The sequence below is a fragment of the Protopterus annectens genome, chromosome 1.part1 (genome assembly GCF_019279795.1).
Source record: "Protopterus annectens isolate FY-2018-M chromosome 1.part1, PAN1.0, whole genome shotgun sequence".
Classification (NCBI taxonomy): Eukaryota; Metazoa; Chordata; order Ceratodontiformes; family Protopteridae; genus Protopterus; species Protopterus annectens.
The window spans coordinates 947398648-947418306 of NC_056726.1; the positions used below are offsets into that span (position 1 = coordinate 947398648).

Below are 19659 nucleotides of genomic sequence, written 5' to 3' on the forward strand. Positions count from 1 at the left end.
TCAAGAGGAAGATAGTGCGTTAAGTGCCTTACCTGTAGATTTATGGTCAAAAGGTAAAGGGGATGTAGGACTGATGAAAACAGCAGGTGAAGTTTGTATAACTCCAAAGTCAGGTTTTAGACCTCGTAAGCACCAATACCCGCTAAGTAAACAAGCAGAGGAAGGAATTAAGCCAGCCATTGAGCAGCTAAAATAGGTAGGAATTCTTGTTGAATGCCCAGATTCACCCTGCAATACTCCGTTGTTTCCTGTAAAGAAACCGGATGGGTCATGGAGGTTGGTTCAGGATTTACAAGCAGTTAATTCGGCTGTGATCCCAAGAGCACCGGTGGTCCCTGACCCCTATACACTACTTAATGATTTACTACCTCAGAACAGATATTTTTCTGTCATAGATATAAGCAATGCCATTTTCTCCATACCACTACATAAGGAGAGTAGATTTTGGTTTGCATTCACTTATCAAGGTAAAAGATACACCTACACCAGATTGCCACAGGGCTATTGTGAGAGTCCGACAATATTCGCACAAGAAATGGCTGCGAATTTAGCTCAGTTTGTTCCCCCAGAGGGAAGCCAGGTTCTGTTGTATGTAGATGATATTTTGTTGGCCTCACTCACGCAGGAAAGTTGTAGAAAGGATACCCTTGGCCTTCTTAGTTTTTTAGCTGAGCAAGGACATAAGGTAAATAAAGAAAAGTTACAATTGTGGAAAGCACAAGTAAAGTACTTGGGTTATTTAATTTTGCAGGCAGGTAGACAATTGGAGAACAAAAGAAAACAAGCAATTCTTGAGGCACCTATGCCCACAACTAAGCGGGAGACTATGTCCTTTTTAGTTGCGACTAATTTTTGTAGAAGTTAGATCCCTAACTATGCTGAGGAAGTAGGGCCATTGACCACACTAATCTATGACACTCCCATGGCAGCTAAAAATTATATACAGTGGACAAATACGGCAATACAAGCATTTAATAGAATTAAGCAATTGATAGCAGGATCCTCTGTTTTGGGTTTTCCAAACTATTCTAAGCCGTTTATACAAATGGTTGATTGTAAGGGAGGATATATGACTTTGGTTCTGGTACAAGTACATGGGGATAAACACAGACCGATAGCTTTCTACTCCTCCAGATTAGATCCTGTTGCAAGGGCATTGCCGCATTGTGTTCAAGCTGTAGTGGCAGCCGCCATGGCAGTACAAACCTCAGCATCATTAGTTTTGTTTCATCCATTACAATTGTGGGTTCAACATTCAGTAGCTACTATACTTTTGCAAGATAAGATAACCTTTTTATCTAATAGTCGACATTTGTCATGTATGACAGAGCTGCTAACACAGCCGCATATGACCATAGAAAGATGTACTACTCTTAATCCGGCGACACTTTTGCCGACTCCAGAAGAAGGCACTCCACATGTTTGTTTAGAGAGCATTCATGACAAAGTGCTTCCCCGACCAGATTTAACAGATATTCCGTTGGTAGATTCTGACCTCGTTTTGTTTGTAGACGGATCAGCAAAGAAGGACACTGTAGGAAAAACACTAGTAGGGTATGCAGTCACCACAGAAACTGAAGTTTTGGAGGCAAAAAGACTGTCAAACATTTATTCTGCACAAGCAGCTGAGTTGGTGGCTTTGACTTGAGCTTGTACCTTAGGGGAGGGTAAACAAAATCTCGGACACCTCTTAGACTTAGAGACACTAAAAGTAATGCAAACAATGACAACACAGAAGGAAAAATGTCGTTGGGTAAAATATGGTATTACTCAACAGGATGGGCTGTATAGGGCATTAGATGGCAAAATGGTATTACCCTCAAACCTTTTTTAGGTATGCGGCATTGGTTAGCCATGGACCTACCCATGTAGGAGTACAGACGATGATTCAAATAGTGTCTAAGGTGTTTTGGTGTAAGGGGTTTTCAACCTATGCAAAGCAATTCTGTTTATCTTGTTTATTATGTGCAAAGTATCATGCTCAGGGGGGAGTTAAAAAGTCTCAGCAGGCATTCCCTACCCCTCCATATCCATTCCACACACTCTGTATGGACTTTATTGAATTGACACCCTCAGAGGGAAAAAGGTTCTGTTTAGTCATTATTGATGCTTTTTCTAAATGGGTAGAAGCTTTTCCAGTAAAGCACCCGAATGCACAAACAGTAGCAAAACTTTTGACTACAGAAATAATTCCCCGATTTGGTTTACCAAGACGCATTTACAGTGATAATGAGTCTCATTTTGTTAACCAGATTGTTCAGAAGTTGGGTCAAGTGTTTCAAATTGATCTCAAGTATCATTGTACTTACCATCCCCAATCAGCTGGATTGGTGGAAAGACACAACTGTGTCTTGAAGAGTAAGCTCCGCAAACTGATGGCAGAAACACATAGATCATGGATTGCGTGCCTTCCTGTGGCACTCCTGTATATGCGAATCTCACCTTCCTACAAAGGACTTACACCATTTGAACTTTTGTTTGGGAGACCATATTACATCCCGCAGTGGCAAGGATTGTTGCCAGCGGAACGTGAGGGGGGTGAGGATCTAGCAGATTATATGAAGAAGCTGCTAAATGTCAAGTCTCTTGTAACCAATGACTCCTTTGCAGATTCCAGAAATGAAACCTTGTTAAGCGTGGCACCCGGGGACTGGGTGTGGATTCGAATTGTGAAGAGAAAGAATTGGTCATCCCCCAGGTGGGAAGGTCCATACCAGGTGCTTATCTCGACACGTACGGCTGTAAAGATCGCTGAGAGGACTTTGTGGATTCATATCACCCACTGTAAAAAACTCAAAGACTTTTCCTTCTGCCATTGATATTGGTCAAACTCCACCGGACCTCTGAACGCAAAGTCTGGCTACAAAGGGGAATAGGGGTCAGTTCGTCTCAAACCCAGTGAAGAAACCAACGGCGCGAGGTAGTCCTTAGGGAGGATGGCCACGTTCAACTGGTACTTGAACTGTTACATGATGATGATTTTGGTGGCGAAAATAAATATGTCCATACGAGAAGGAACAGTTGCAAGAGAAAAACGAATGGTGGTGTTGCAAGCGCAAACAGGTGTTACTACTGTGTTTAAGGTGAAACTTTGTGAAGGAATTTTGGACTGTTCTAAATGGGACAATGATAATTTCTTGACTCGTGCAAAATACTTGTGCAATAGAGACTGTACGTCCTGGTCAAATGTTTGGTGGTCAACAGATGTGAATGGATGGGAAACAAGTGGTGCAGTGATACCAGAGAAAGATAAAAGCAGGCAACAAAGAATAAAAATTGCGCATTTTCAAGGCACCAAAGTAACTACTATAACCATTGTGTCACCACAAGAAAGTGATTCAGGAGTTTATGGAATCGGAGTGTCTTTTCCAATTGGAACTGATCCTTTGGGGACCCTCCAACTTAAAGTACAAAGCCTTAAGAATCCGACAAGTAAAGCAGATTTTGCCTTCACAGAAGAAGAACAATTGTTACTCAAGACGGGATTCGTACACCATAATGAATGGTTATCTTGGGTTAGATATAGTACCCGAGAGGCACATCGTGAGAACTGTGCTTCTTGTGCTGAAGGTAAACAGCAACTAGCGGCAGTCCCATTGATGCGAGATGAAGGTAACCTAATGTGTCTGTTAAACTTATTCTTCAACAAAACTGAAGATAAATGCAAAAATGAAACTCCGTGTTTTCCAGTCATAAGCAAAGTTGAGAAACCGCCTGCAGCGATTTCCTATCCAGGTTCGTATATGTGCATTTCCAGAGATGGCACAGGGAAGAATTATGGCAATATGGGACAGAACTATTGCAATGTTACTGTGAATGGCAATGAAAATCCATTTCTGGAGAACCAAACTCACAGTTTAGCAGACGTATGGTCGTTATGTGGAGACAACAAACTCAGATTAAGGCTTACAATTCCCTGGAAGGGAACTTGTGCACTTGTAAAGTTAATTCTGCCATTCTACATTTTCCCAGTTCCAGCAAGCAATTTTGTAAGAAAACCTGAAATAAAGCCGAAGTGGTTGAGTAGGAGAAAAAGAGAGGCACTGAAGCAATCTTTCGATAATGGTGTCTACATCGATAGCATTGGCGTACCAAGAGGCGTACCTGATGAATACAAAGCAATAAACCAAATAGCAGCTGGTTTCACATCCATCTTTGTCTGGATTCAACCTAATAAGAATGTGGACTGGATCAACTACATTAAGAATGTGGACTGGATCAACTACATTTACTATAACCAGCAGCGTTTTGTGAACTATACCAAAGATGCATTAAAAGGAATTGCTGAACAACTGGAGGCCACTTCGCAGGTGGCATGGCAGAATCGAATTGCGTTGGATATGCCCCTGGCCAAAAAAGGAGGAGTTTGCAGGATGTTTGGGACTTTCTGTTGTACGTATATTCCAAACAACACTGCGCCTGGCGCCTGATGGAAGTATCACCAGAGTTTTGAGAGGTTTGGAAATGTTATCCGAAGAATTGGCAGAGAACTCTGGGGTAAGTAATCCCTTTACAGACTTTCTACAAGCGTGGTTTGGAAAATGGAGTCATCTCATCAGCAGTTTCCTGGTGTCCACTGGAGTCGCTGTGGCTATCGTGGTGGTATGTGGTTGCTGTTGTATACCCTGTATCAGAGGTCTTCTACAAAGACTGGTTGATACTGCTGTTACGAAGACGATGTACCAGCAATTGCAACAGACTGGTGAAAGTGAATACATTGAAATGTGACTTTTTGCAAATGTTTTTGAAGTTTAAAAGTTTGTCTTGCCAATGAAGTAATGTATGCAAAGAAAAACTTAGTTTTTACCATATATTGCTGAAATAAAAAGACAAAGTGTTTTCAGGGGGGAAATGTTAAGAGAAAAAGTTTTAAAAACATACTGTTATTTGTCTTTTTCCTCTTCTTGCAAAGTGAACATGTTATTTGTTGAGATATATCAAAGATGGGCCTCATCTGTGAACAAAATGCAGCATTGCTTATGAACCTGAATAATAACTGTTTTCTGCTTTTCAGAATAAAGAGATTTGGTTATAGCTCAGTGAAGCCTGGGATAAGGACGCACGGCCGAGTAAAAGTTAATTTACTGAAGCAGGCTGTGTGTCCTGGAAACTTTGAGCTACCATTGTTGAACTGGACATTCTGTACTTCTAGAACATTCTGTACTAACTGTTGGTTTGAGGTGATTTATGATAAACATGTTTATCACAGGTGTTTTCCATAGCTAACTGTCAACGGTCAGAAATGTAACAAAAAGTTGTTTTGCTTGCAGTATAAAAGATGATGTCAATAAACAAGTTGACCAGAGGAGGAGATCATCTTGGCCAACATGCTCTGTAATCTGGTTAGCTACTAATAAAGAAGTTTTTCATCACCTGAGGCAGATGTGACTCCTTTGAATTTTTCTTCTGACATTAGTGTATGTATATATATATATATATATATATATATATATATATATATATATATGTGTGTGTGTGTGTGTGTGTATGTGTATGTGTGTATGGGTTCATATTACGTGATCGAACTTTTGAAACTTCGAACACGACAATATCAAACTTGTCTGTTCAAAGTTTCAAAACTTCAAACACGGAAAAAAATAGAAAACAACATGCAACAGTAAACTAACTGTTGCAAGCAAGGGGGCAAGCTCCCTTTCCCTGCGGTCTCAGAGTTGGTATATTTAAAGAGCGGGGGGGTGCAGGGGGGCTTGCCCCTCTGCTTGCAAGAGTTTAAGTTTTTTGTTTTGACGTCTTCGAACTTCTGCAAGTTCAACTATATGGTTTCGACCATATAGGGTTCGAACTTGTTGAGGTTCAATCATGTAATAGGAACCATGTGTGTGTGTGTATGTATATATATATATATATATATATATATATATATATATATATATATATATATACTTATACATACATACATATAAATATACACGCACACACGTGTGTGTGTGTGTATATATATATATATATATATATATATACATATATATATATATATATATATATATATATATACACACACACACATATATATATATATATATATATATATAGATAGAGAGAGAGCGCGAGTTTGAGGTGGAGAACAGTGATGTTCAGTATTCAACCTCCTGCATCATCAGTGTTTTTTTTTTTTTTGCTGTGTTCGCACTCAGCATTATCAGTGTCAACATTTCAACCTGCAACTATTTCAAAAATAACTTACTGAAATGGCTATTAAGTAGAGGCAGCTTAATTTAGATAAGTTAGATGAGCCTTAGGGCCCAGCACCCTCTTCCCATACTTAAGAAGGGCAAAGCTACACATACAACAAGCCATACAACAAGCCACACACTGTTTAGTGACCTTCTGTCCATGTTTCCGTGAAACAAAGTAATAAAACAGTTGGTTAGTCATTTTCAAAAGTTTTGGTCCTAATCACGTAATACTCAATCAGCCTGTTGACGTGCATACAATGGAGTAGGTACTATTCTTGATCAGAACAATCTCTGCACTCTACTGGCCATTACACAAACTGATTTGATTAGGGTTAGACTCTATTACAAATCCTGACATGATCAAGAAAGTCAATCTGATGTCAATCCAAGAGGTTACAATATTTGATGGCCTGAGAGGTCATGGTTGACAGACCACGCTGCTTTGCCAGGGATGGTTTGCACTTATCCCCTCTAGGCTTTCAGATACTGGCAAAGACCTTTTCCACCTCCATAGTGCCTTTTTGTAGGCAAAGCCAGACTGTTAAACCTCCTGACTTAACTGAACCTACAAAGGAACAAAGGAATATCTGAAGGTTGTACTGCTGAATGCTAGAAGTCTTAACAAGAAACTCCACTCCCTGCAAGCCTTCCTCTCCATGGAGAGTGTAGTCATCTGTATGGTAACAAAGACAAGGTTTAAAGTCACAGAGGGAACCCTGGCAGTGCAAGGTTTTAATGCCTTTCACACCTCAGTCTACATTAAAACCGACCTCACATCCAAGTTAAAGTGTGTGACCCACTACAAGTCATACATGTGCAACTCAACATAAACAGGATCTTGCATATCCTTGCACCCTACAGGTCCCCCACCATGTCTCAGGAAACCCATACTACCTATCTCAATGTACTACAGTCCTTCACTGTTCAAGTAATATGATATTCATAGGGGATCTCAACTACCACTCTACAGACTGGGAATCCTACACCACTTCTAATGCACAAGCCCAGCGATTCCTAAATTTTGTAGTAAAAACATCCTGGAACAGTTGGTCCATTCTCCTACCAGGGGTACAAATATCCTTGACCTTGTACTCATGAACATAGGGGAGCAAAGTTCCGCACCCAATGTAATGTCTTTACTTATGAGATCTGACCATAAGGCAGTATTGCTTTAAATAAAAATTAAATCTGAGGATCCAGTGAAACCAAAAACATTTACGAAGTATTCAAAGGCTAACCTCTCTCTACTAACAATACCTTGGCTAAATTCCAAGCACCCCCAAACCTAGTAAACATCACAGCATATGCTGAACTGTTTACAAAATCTCTGGACAGCCACATTGATAGCTGTCTAGAGCAAGCTGTGCCCACCTGACAAATTCAAAAACACAAGCTACTCTGGTGGAATCACAATATCACATGGTTATACAACAAAAGAAAAAAAAATCATCTTGGCCAAGAGTAAGAGGAACAAAGCCATACTTAGTAAAAGCCCCCTGACCAATCTAAACAGGCAGCTAAGAGGGTAAATTAATACTTCAAAGGCTAAATTTGAAGAAAAAATAGCTTCTCAAGCAAAGGACCACCACAAAGCTTTCTACAGCTGTGTCGTAACCTCAGGGGATATACACACTAATGTGCAGAACTTATTCTAAATGGCATCACCCACACTGAACCAGAGGTCATTGTAAATCTTTCGACTGACCGGTTCAGCTCAAATTTCTCTCCTCACTCCTCCCCTCCCCCGATAGTCCAAAGAAAATACCACATCACACAATCCCCCGACCATTACTAAGGAACGGGTTAGCAATGCACTTTCCAAGGCCAAAACTGCTGCATCAATGGGCCCCAGTAACATCCTGACATGCTTAATAAATAGCATGAAACATTCCCCCCTCTGGTTGACTGGAATCGCGTTTTAACTGGAGCCTACAGTCAGGTTTTGTGCCCAAGGAACGGAAGACAGCTACAGACATTTCCCTGCAAAAAGGAAGTCCAACCACTGATTTGGGTAACTACAGGCCCCATGGAAAAAATCATCACAAACATGACAAATGAAGACATAGATAACCTACAAAAGCTGGACCCATCAGGGTTTGGCTTTGTTAGAGAAAGGTCATGCCTATTAAATCTGAAGGACTTTTTCTGAGAGAGTCACCAAAGCAATGAAGGCAAGACTGTGCACACATCTTACCTCAACCTGGCCAAGGCTTTTGATATAATATCTGACTCGGGCACTATAGACAAGCTCACTAATTTAAGTATAAACCCTTTTTTCTCCCACTGGGTAGTCAAATAGTTCACCGATATGACCCAGGAGGTCAAAATAGGTGAGGCCACACTCACCCAGATGAAAGTCACTAGCAGAGTCCCACAGGGCTCGGTACTGGGCCCGCTCCTTCGTCTATTTCTCTGAAATAGAAGCAAATGCTGAAGGTTTATGGCTGACTAAGTTTGCAGATGACTGCAAGCTGGGGGGCTATCATTGACTCTCCTGCAAACACAAGCATTGTTCATGAAATCCCATCTCTGACTAACAAATGGTGCCAAAGGCAAGTTCTGAAACTTATTGCTAAGAAATGCATAATTGTACCCTTTGGGAAGTCAACCATTCTGGCAATTACCATGTTGATTATATGCCCCTAAGAGTCGACCAAGTGGTCAGGGATATGGGTACGGATGGATATAGTAGCCTTACCTTCAACCACCATGTGGCCACAGTGATGAGGAAATCCTTTTATGTTGTGCAACTTACAAGTAAGGGCATTGCATCTAGGTCCAAAGGGGTCATTATCCTACTGTATTCTGCCCTTATCAGACCAATTACAGAGAGCAATTCTCCCTTCGGTATGTACCTGACCAGGCATACATAGCAACTAGAGTGACTTCAGAGGTTCCTTATAAAAAGAATACAAGATGTAACAAACCTGCCTTATACAGGGCACCTTAAAGCCCTTTCCCTCTACTCAGTCTCTTATAGATTGCTGAGGGGTAATCTATACCTGGCTTACAAGGCATCCACAGCAGTACCAGAAAAACAAGTTCTAGGGACCTGAATTTTGTCTATGACTTAAACAGAACATGCTGGATAGACAGATATGTGCCCAGAGACTGCCCCTCCAAGGGAACAGGCTTCCCATTCATGTGAAGATGAGTTTGTCTATTACCTAGTTTAAGTGCAACCTAGACCAGTGGATAGGGAATAGGAAATTTACACCACCAGGCCTGGCGCTCATGTCCCTTATGGACAGAGGTTGTTTATAAATGCCTGGCCCTCAATATACAACATCACTATTCTTTTGGGAAAAATTGGCTAGACTTAGACAGCGCCCCCCCCCCCCCCGGGTTGTTAGCCTAATAAATATCTATGAATCTATGAAGCCATATAACAGACTACAGACATAGTGTCTGAATGAACACTCAGTATCCTAAGAGAATGAATATTCTGTAAAGCCTGGAGGGACAGCAAGACTGCTTTTATCTTCAGAACACTAAGGTGCAAAAGATGACTTCAGTAGGAACAGTTTCCTGTGGAGTGTCCATCCATCTGAACTGCTCTACACACCCTATAGTACAGGCATTCATGCAGACTGTGGCACAATCAAGAGGCTACCCCGAAGACAAAGACTGCACAATTGAAACCACCAAATCAGACTACAGCAATATGTCCTGGAGGTCCTGACTGGTTTCTCCTGTGGGTCAGAGTTTTGTGACCACTGAGCTTGCAGTGTTCATTAGAAGACCCTCATCCATTGTCTAATATGAGGTACCATAAACATTGTGGCTACCATAAGCCCCAGAACTTTGAGATAAAAAATAAAGTTATTAGATAAGTCCACAAGAGGAAAATGAGACAGACTGCAGAATGTTATGCATATTGTTCACAGAAAAATAAATGTATTATGTATTCTATTTAGAGGTAAATAAATTTAACCTGTCTTGGTGTTGATTACAACTCATGTGAACAGAATGTCCTGTGTGAGACTAAGCTGTCTCTGTACCACATTGATGGTGACACCTAGCCAGGGAAACAAATGGAGCAGAAGATCTCTGTGCTTAATGAGACCGTCTCTCATGGGTGACACTAGGAGGCGGGTATGAAAATGTTTTAATATCCTGCAGGTAGAGATACGCTGTCACTGTTGTTATACGTCTGTCGAAGACTGAGGAGGTGAAACCAACTGACAGGTACAGAAACTGTTACACTGGTTACTGCTATGTAGTGAAGGAACTACAAGGATGCTTTGCCAATCTTGATGTAGAGATAAGCATTTTGGAGGGGACAGTTCACCGTCAATGAAAATGCCCAGTTTTCTAATAACTGTATCACTTTTCAAAGGAGTAACCAAAGGAAAAATATTACCAGTGGTTCTAGTAAATCTATCTCACATCTATGAGGATCCCTGCGCACATCCAAAATTCAAGTCACAAGATGAAGAAATGCATAAACAGAATCAGAGATGCAAGGAGAATAACTGCCCCAGAGTGAGAGTAGTAGGATGTCTTCACCTCTTCGTTTGTTACAAAAACAGGACAATTAACTAAAATTCAGCATTTCTAAACAATTAAAAGCAGTCCAAAACTTCAGAAGTCACTACTAAGTTCTAGAATAGTGCAAATAAAAACACAAAATTCAACTAGCCTTGGTAACTAAAACAATTCAGCTATGCCCAGCTAGACTAGCCTGGTCAGCAAAACAAAACAAATAAAACCACAACTGTAGCTACACTTAAATGACAGATGAATAAATCTGAGATCTTTCAGTGATCGAGTCTGTCAGTAAGCCAATTTGCTATCAAACAGATAACACAGGAGTTTGAGGGTTGCACTTAATTTGGTTAGCTTATCCATAATGCCAGAAACTGGGAGGATAACAAAGGTCTTGGTCAGGTCCACGTAGGCAGTGTGAACTAATCTGTCTGAATCCAATGTGTCAGTGATTTGCTCAAAGTAGCCCATCATGTTTAAGAGGCAGGATTTGCCTTTAATGGACCCAAACTTGATTTAGGTTAAGGGACTATAACTTGCTTATGTCCTTGCTAATAAGTTGCATAACGATGCACTACATTGTTTTACAGGTATGTATATTATGCAAATGTATACAATAAAAGCTCATTACTATCCAAAAACAGCCGGGAAAAGCCGAAAGACACAACAACTATCCAAAAACAGCCCAACCAATGTGCCCATTGTAAATTGAGCACATACCAAAAAAAAAAAAGTCTGGCCACTGAAGTACCACTGAGCGGCCAGAGTTTCTATTGGAATATTCTGAGGGACAGTGCAAAATGTAAGAAAAATCAAGTACACTCTACAAAACTAAACAAACTGAAGCTTACCCAATTTTCCTTATATTTTTGCACTTTCCTTTGTAAAAACTGTTTTGTTTTTTTTAACTGTAACAGCAATGGAGTTTCTGTGTTCCCTGTCGCTTCTCCTGCACTGCACCAATGTACTGTGCAAGCATGGGAATGTTATGTCCCACCACACGCATGCGCAGTACCCCAGTTTAGTGAAAAGAACGCAGTAGAAAAGTGCTCTTGTACAAATACATTATTTAAGAAAGGTAAGCAATTTCTTTCTTAAATTATGTAATTGTACAATAGCAATAATCCACGACTGTGCATCACTTTATCAAGATTTACCCACAGTTGGCTTTGTTTTAATCACTTGGGCTTAGCCCTCAAGATCAAACCACACCAACTGTTGGCAAATCCCGATACACTCATACACAGTTGTGGATTATTGCTTAAATGGTTTATATGAACAAAAATAAAGTAACTATTATGCCATAAACAGCAACAGAGGACTCAGAGGTAGCAATGCACTACGACGTACAAATTATTCCTTCTCTGAAAACAAACATTTGTTCCAAAGGAAAGTATAGAAAAAACACGACATATAAGCAGAATGTAGCAACTGTTTTCACTTCTTATAGCACAGATTTGTGAGATAAGACACTTCTCTCTACAATGTTTCTAAGTGGCAAAAAGTTTACAACTTAAGCATTACAGTCCATTTCCACATATACTAAAGTTAAATTATGAAAAAGCTAATTGTGCTGTGGAGCATTAAATAGCTACTGCACTAGAACTACACACTGAAATGACAAGCAATACAGAATAAGCTTACTATCTATAAATCTAATTGTTTTCTGCAAAACTTGGTATTCTATTCGAGTTGCATATTTCAGCTTTCTTTATGGAACTTTTTCCCCTTGGCCTCCAAAAAAAATAGACCATGCCCAACTAGACTAGTCTGGTCAGCAGAACACAACAAAAAAAGAAAACCACAACTGCAGCCACACTTACAAAGCACCTCAGCTTAATTTTTATTTTACACAGGCAAACAATTTGACAGGCACACACCCACTTGCTAGCATTACAGTGCAAAACCTGCCACATAACATAATAATCATGTTCTTCTTGATTAACATAGCATTTCCTTATCAAAGCTTACATAAACTTGTTAAAGAAGACCCCCAAAACAGATTTCTGAGAACTATGAGCTACAGAGTTTCTGCAGGGATTCCGAGTCTCTTAACAAAAGATGTTTTACAAACTTACCGTAGCACCTAACTCCTAGAGTCACATGTCTAAACCTTACCTGCAAAAATAGTTAACTTGACACAATCCATTCCATTATTTATGAAAAACAACAAGCCACATAATACAACTGAATAATTCAAATTCAGACAGAAACAATGACACATGAATGTACAATAGGCTTTAGGCCAATGCAATGCAGCTTCTGCTAACAAATGTGTGCAAACATCTGCATGACACAAAACTAATGTAGGGACAGTAAAACATTTAATTAAGGAGCTACAGTAGAAGTAGACCTGTGTGACGCTAGTTATCACCATTTAAAGCTTGGAGCAGAAACAAGTTTTATTTGTATTTGTTAACCAGGAGAGAGCACAAACACACATAGGCCTTTTAAATGCTCAGCCGAGAAACACTGGTTGAGTGAATTGTTCAGAGTCACACTGCATGCAAATGGAGGATAAGAGAATCAAACCATAGACTTCAGGAAGCAACTTATAGCTTTAATCTGCGAAGACAATTTCGAGGACATTTCATTCCAGTTTCCCCAGTTCACTGACTATGCTACAGTGCCAACATACTACTTAATTAAAGGTTAAGGCCTACTTACTGCTTCAAAGAGGTTTCATTTTTTTTAAATCAATATTTCAAATGTCTTGTCAAAATCCACTGTTTGGAATCATATTTTCAAAGAAACAGTTCTATCATGTACTCTTTGAACATTTTTGTACATATTTATATTTTCAATACTGTGCTGAAGAAATATCACAATAAATACTTCTCTATTGAATATAAATACATATATAATATTTATATACTTATACAAATATACAACCGTGCATTTATACACACATACATATATATATATATATATATATATATATACACATATACACACACACACACACACACACACACACACACACACACACACACACACACACACACACACACACATACATACCTATGGTATTTAACATATGATGGCAATCAGATTTCAGACCGGTCATCATTCTTCATTTTTATTGAGAAAGCAGTCATTGTGTTTGTGCAGGTCCTGGTACGCTAACTAAGTACCGGTCTGTGAGACCGGGGTCCACCTGTATCGTGATTGTAAACAAACTGAAACATTCTACTTTTCTGACCACAGCGGAATTGTATATGGAGGGATGGTTATAAATGCTTCATTTGTGTCAGTTCTCATGAAGTTGGACGGTATATGACATAAACGTGCATTTCCTATTGTATTTTTTTTAATATACTTCAACATAAATGCTAGCCTTCTTTTAACAAATTCAGGGAACAACTTTCCCGTGTAAGTGACAATGCTCCAGACAATTCATCAGGGTGAAGCCTTTTTTACAGTTCTCATTCTCCCGCTTAGCTCAGTCCCCGTTGTTGTCGTAACCCCTACTTATTTTTTGCTACTGTGCACAACAGTCTTGAAATGTGTAAACCCTTCCTACACGGAGACAAATAATGTCCTCAGCCCCATGTCACAGTTAAAATTGTCAAAGATCACCTCCCTTTTCCAATACACTCTCCCAGTTATGACTTTCCCTTCTGGGTCAGTAAGCTTTCAGGAGGTAATGGCATACATACCATGGCAAATTACATGATACGGCTGTCCCTGATCCGTGAAAAATAAGTCATGCACCGTGTCATGAAGTTTTATTATTTTCTCTCCTCTTGTTTCTATCTGTCTGTCTCTGTCAGTAGCCCCCCCATTCTCAGTTGTTCATATATTTTTGGAGCTGCTGTGAAGTGCACAACGAAGAAGCTGCAAACATGGCCCGGTTTGGAATCTGGCTGCAATAATACCCAAGTACTATATATATATATATATATATATATATATATATATATATATATATATATATATATACACACACACACATATATATATATATATATATATATATATATATATATATATATATACACACATATATAAAATGTGTGCATATATATATATTATATATATTTACACACACATATATATATATATATATATATATATATATATATATATATATATATACACACACACACACATATATAAAATGTGTGCATATATATATATATATTATGTATATATTTACATATATATATATATATATATATATATATATATATATATATACATACACATATAATGTGTTTGTGTGTGTATATATATATATATATATATACATACATATATATATACACACACACACACACACACACACACACACACACACACACACATATATATATATACATACACACACACACACATATATATATATATATATATATATATATATATTTATATATATACACACACACACACACACACACACACATATATATAGCTATACACACACACACATATATATATATATATATATATATATATATATATATATACACACACACACATATATATATATATATATATATACACACACACACATATATATATATATATATATATATACACATACATTACACACACACACACACACACACACACACACACACAACATATATACACATATGTATATACACACACAGATATATTACACACACACCATTTGTGTACCACAGTAAATATTTTCAACAATGCAACACAAAGTATTTACTTCAGTTCAGTGTCTCACAGTTATTAGTTCACAAAAGTACATAATCACAAAAGTGTGCACTTGATTAGAATATTGCTTTAACAGTGACTATAAACACAAACTCATCAGTTACTTCATCTCCCAGTTATGGCATTCCAGCATCCTTATTACATTGCACCACTAATATTATGTAGCACATGACATCAACAGTTTGCTCATTCATTGGTCTATCAAACAGCAAATTACTACAAAACAGCCAGTTATGCCGTTTTCAGCTTTGTACACACCAATCTATAAACAGATGTTTTTATGCTTCTGACTTTAAACTGCACAGATTCCAGCCTTACTGATGAAGTATGTGTTTTTTTTTCTCACCTTGTATCAGTGTATTCAACTGATATACCATACAAACCATAAAGGGAAATGTACTTTTGTGGGAACACATCTAAAATCACTAGAAGGTGTTAACAGACTCTGATTCAATAAAATGACCTCTGGCACTCTGGGTCAGTGATATGCAAATTAATTTTTACTGGCTTCTGCCTCATTTCTAACTCATGCACAAAAAGTACAAGGGCAAAATATGCATTAAGTGTTAAAGCCAGAACTGGGAACTATTTCGTAACAAGCATGGCAAGGCAAAAAAAGACATCTATGAAGCATAAAGGCTTGGTATACAAAATAGAATAAATAGTAGAGTTTAAGTTTGCAGTACCTACTCATACAAGCACAAAGACCTGCCAAAGGCCAGCTGGTATTCCTATTAGAAAAAAAAGTCATGATCAAATACGGGGGAGCTGTCAATAAAATCTCCATGAAACATACATACTGTGGTAGGAACATTCCTGTTAAGATTATAACCTTTAGCTTACATATCCTAATGTTTCTAAGGGAAAAAAAACGAGTTAAGAGCACGTTTCAAGTTCTGAGTCTGTTAGAACAGGGAAGACTTACTACCAATGGAACTGTCACACAGCTCATTTTGTACTGTATGTTACTGTACAGAGAACGTAAATCAAACATATTTAATTCCAGCCGTATATGACTTGACTGAAACATTTACGAAAAGCAAGAAACACACGAGTCAACACCACATACTGTCTCCCTCCCAAATGCAACTTCCCCAATCCATTCAGGTGAGCTAAAATGTCTCCATGAGGAAGTGCAGAGCAGAGCCTGCACAATACATACATCAAGAACAGCAAAACAGTGACATCTGCAAAGAGTTGTGGGATGACCTAATAAATGAAAAACTCCAGACCCACAAATGCACCATAAGTGAATACCAAACAGCAAATCAAAACCGTGTTAAAAATGCATAATTCAATAGTGAAAACATACAAGTCCAAGCCATCCGCCAAGGGCATTTCAACCACAATAAAAAAGAAAAAAAAAATCGCCCACTCTATAATGCATACCACCTTTCAAGTAGTAAGTTATTTTTAATATGCAAAAACTGCCGTTTATGAAACCAGTCCCCCGCCCACCCCTGCACTGTCTGGGTCAAGGTGGGCCGGAGCTGGACATAATGCCTGCTGTAGGAGGAGGAAAGCGATCAGGTACCAGTTACTGGGAGGGCGTACTACTTCAGTTCTTTGTTCTTCTACTGGACTGGACTACCACTTTCAACATACATGTGTGAAGATGGGAATAAACAAAGTAAGTCTTTCATTGTTTAAAATCATAATGCAGCTAAACTAAAAAAAATGCTCCGCAGCAGTCCCACTTGAAAGACAAGAAAAAAAACAAACGATGTAACCCAAGCTCCCGAGGGAAATCGGTGCCAGTGATGTTTCCCAGCCGCTGACACCGAATTGTCAGATCTCTTTTAGGTCAATAAAAACAAACTATTTATACTCAAGGAACAAGTTGTGCAATAAAGAGGCGGGGTGATACACAATCGGGGAATCGAACTGGTGGCTGGTAAATACAAAGGTTTTACACAAACTGTCATCACAGCTCATAGAGAGAGTCCTTACCTCCTCCAGTGATGACACCGTGGTCTTACACTGACCCATCTTAGTGGTGAAGTTGGAAGCTGTGGGTGATTTGTAATCTTCCGTAGTCTCCGCCACAAATTCCGCCACTGTGATCTGGTCAGGCATAGTTGTTTATATTCGTGTCAAAACAAATACACACAAAATCGGTTTCCGAAGGAAGAGCCAGCCACACAAGTTCTGGAAGTCGCAGAAAGACCAGCAGATCACTGATAATCAAGATCCACTGACATGTTAAGAAAAGTCCGCAAATATTCCCAAACGATGCCAACCAAAGTGGAACAGATAAACGTAAGCCTGTTTTTAACATTCGCTCCCTGCTGCTGCAGTAAAGCCTTTGCTTGGCTTCTTTGCTTTTCTCTGGGATTTCTGAATGAGAGCGATCAGAGCACGCGCAGTATTGGAGTGGCTGAAGTACAAACTAGGGCTGTCGTCGAGCACGCGCGGCGGAGTTTGGGAGTGCAAACCAGTGGAATCCTCGAGCTCGTCACTCAGAGCCACAACCAAGGCAGGACCATAGCTTGACTGACAGGCAATGGTGGCCAGTGCCCACAAGATTCAATTTACTACAGGTAGTAACAAGAAAGAGTGAGGAGCTCGCTTGTGACGTTCAGGCCTCGTATGGTTGATTTTTTTTAAATTAGAGCGAGACGACGAGGAAGTTAGGTGTGTTGTTACTTTGAAGTTGAAAAACGGAAGAAAACTTACTGTTTCATTAGTCACATTTATGGTAATTTTTTTCCCTGCAAGAAATTCGTTCTAGGTCAGTAACTGTAGTCTCACGGCGGCGTTTGGTTATTTTATTTATTTATGTTTATTAACCGCGGTGGAGGAATGATCCATAGCACCAGAATCGGGGACAAATCCAAAAACAATCGGGGTCACTTTTAAAATATTGCATGTGCTAACTTGAGGTATTTTGATAGAATAAGTGAACATAGTTTCTAAAGTTAATCGAAAGCAATGTAAAATCAGTAACTATTCTGTTTTATTGACTCTAAGTCACCACAGATAAAGAGGGACAGAGCTAAATTCTGAGCCTAAATCAGGGGCAGTGGACAGGTAAAGAGTGATCGCAGAGGATTTATTTCAGGTCAAATCCAGCGCCGGCGATAATAGAACGCAAACAATTGCAAAAGGTAAACTTGTACATACATATGCAACAAACGAGAAAATGCTATGGAGTACAAAGGAGGTAAAGATAATACAAATAAGTGAGTACACCAACAGGCAGTATAAATGATACCATAGGTGGTGGTATGCTGTAATCGTGATAGATAAAAGGAATGTGAACATGTTATTCGCGATTCTAATGCATTTGAAAATGCATAGTAAGTAGAGCTGTGTTAGCGTAGTAGTGGTGTGTTTCCTTTATGAGGGCATCTTCTAAGTCTTTCCTGAATTGGGAAGGCGTGATATAATTTCTTAAGTGGTATACGTTGTCAGGGCTGGTGCTTTCAGTCAAGCTTCACTGTCACTCCCATCCCTCATAAGGCAACCTAGTTCATGCTGCAGAGTTTTAGTATGCATAAACTGAACTCTAGCTACAAATTTGCTCTTATGAGCGGTCGGTATACCACAATATGGTGGCCAGTCTCACAGAGGGGCATTCATAGTAAATGTAAATTGGTTGCAACAGTGATGCATTATAACTCTGCGTATTGGACTGGAGCTGGACTTCGGAGAAATGGAACTTTAAACGCTGCCAACTGTTTCAACCCCCCCTCCTTCCTTCCTACCTTCCCACACACACATTCTGCAGTTAGGGTTGCCACCTTTTCATATTGCCAAAGTGGGACATTTTCAGTACAAACATCAGATTTTACAGGCCGACACATATCCACGGTCAGTACAAAGGGTAGAACTTAACTTTTTTGCCTAAATAAAAGCTTATTCTTGTAGCACTGTAGTTGCTTATTCTGTTTCTTATAACATTTAGGTATTTTAGATACAGAATAACTGTTTTATGCAACTATTACATAAAATATAGGAAATAATTGTGGCCTAAAATCTCAGGACATTTGCCATTTTTAAAATGTTTTGTCAGGACACAACTGCCCAAAGAGGGACTGTCCCTCGCAAAGTGGGACAGGTGGCAACCCTATCTGCAGTGCTCCCCTCTGTCTCTCCACCACCACCACTTCTTGGGCTGTCAAACAATCCACCAATGACTTTTCTTTCTTTTCTCACATTTTCCTTATTCTTCAGCTTTTTCAAGAAGCCATTATTTTCTATATGCTCTCAAATGCATTTTTTACACAACCTTTTCATCCAATCATTGCTTGAACAGAAACTATTATTAACAAAATACGTT

The 19659-nt window shown here is 39.1% G+C and overlaps 1 protein-coding gene across 5 annotated transcripts in view; it reads right to left on the minus strand.

The window, feature by feature from the left end:
* The window catches only part of ASAP2 (ArfGAP with SH3 domain, ankyrin repeat and PH domain 2), a 2005955-nt gene extending 1988076 nt beyond the window's left edge, over positions 1-17879 (minus strand). For 2 of the 5 annotated variants that reach the window (XM_044079114.1, XM_044079099.1), the window contains exon 1: positions 17328-17743. In XM_044079114.1, coding sequence (XP_043935049.1) covers positions 17328-17453 — 126 coding nt within the window. In that variant the 5' untranslated portion in view covers positions 17454-17743. Of the gene's footprint in view, positions 1-17327 lie in introns of all 5 variants that reach the window. The other 3 variants (XM_044079106.1, XM_044079091.1, XM_044079125.1) reach the window with 2 other exon arrangements.
* Positions 17880-19659: the final 1780 nt, after the last annotated feature.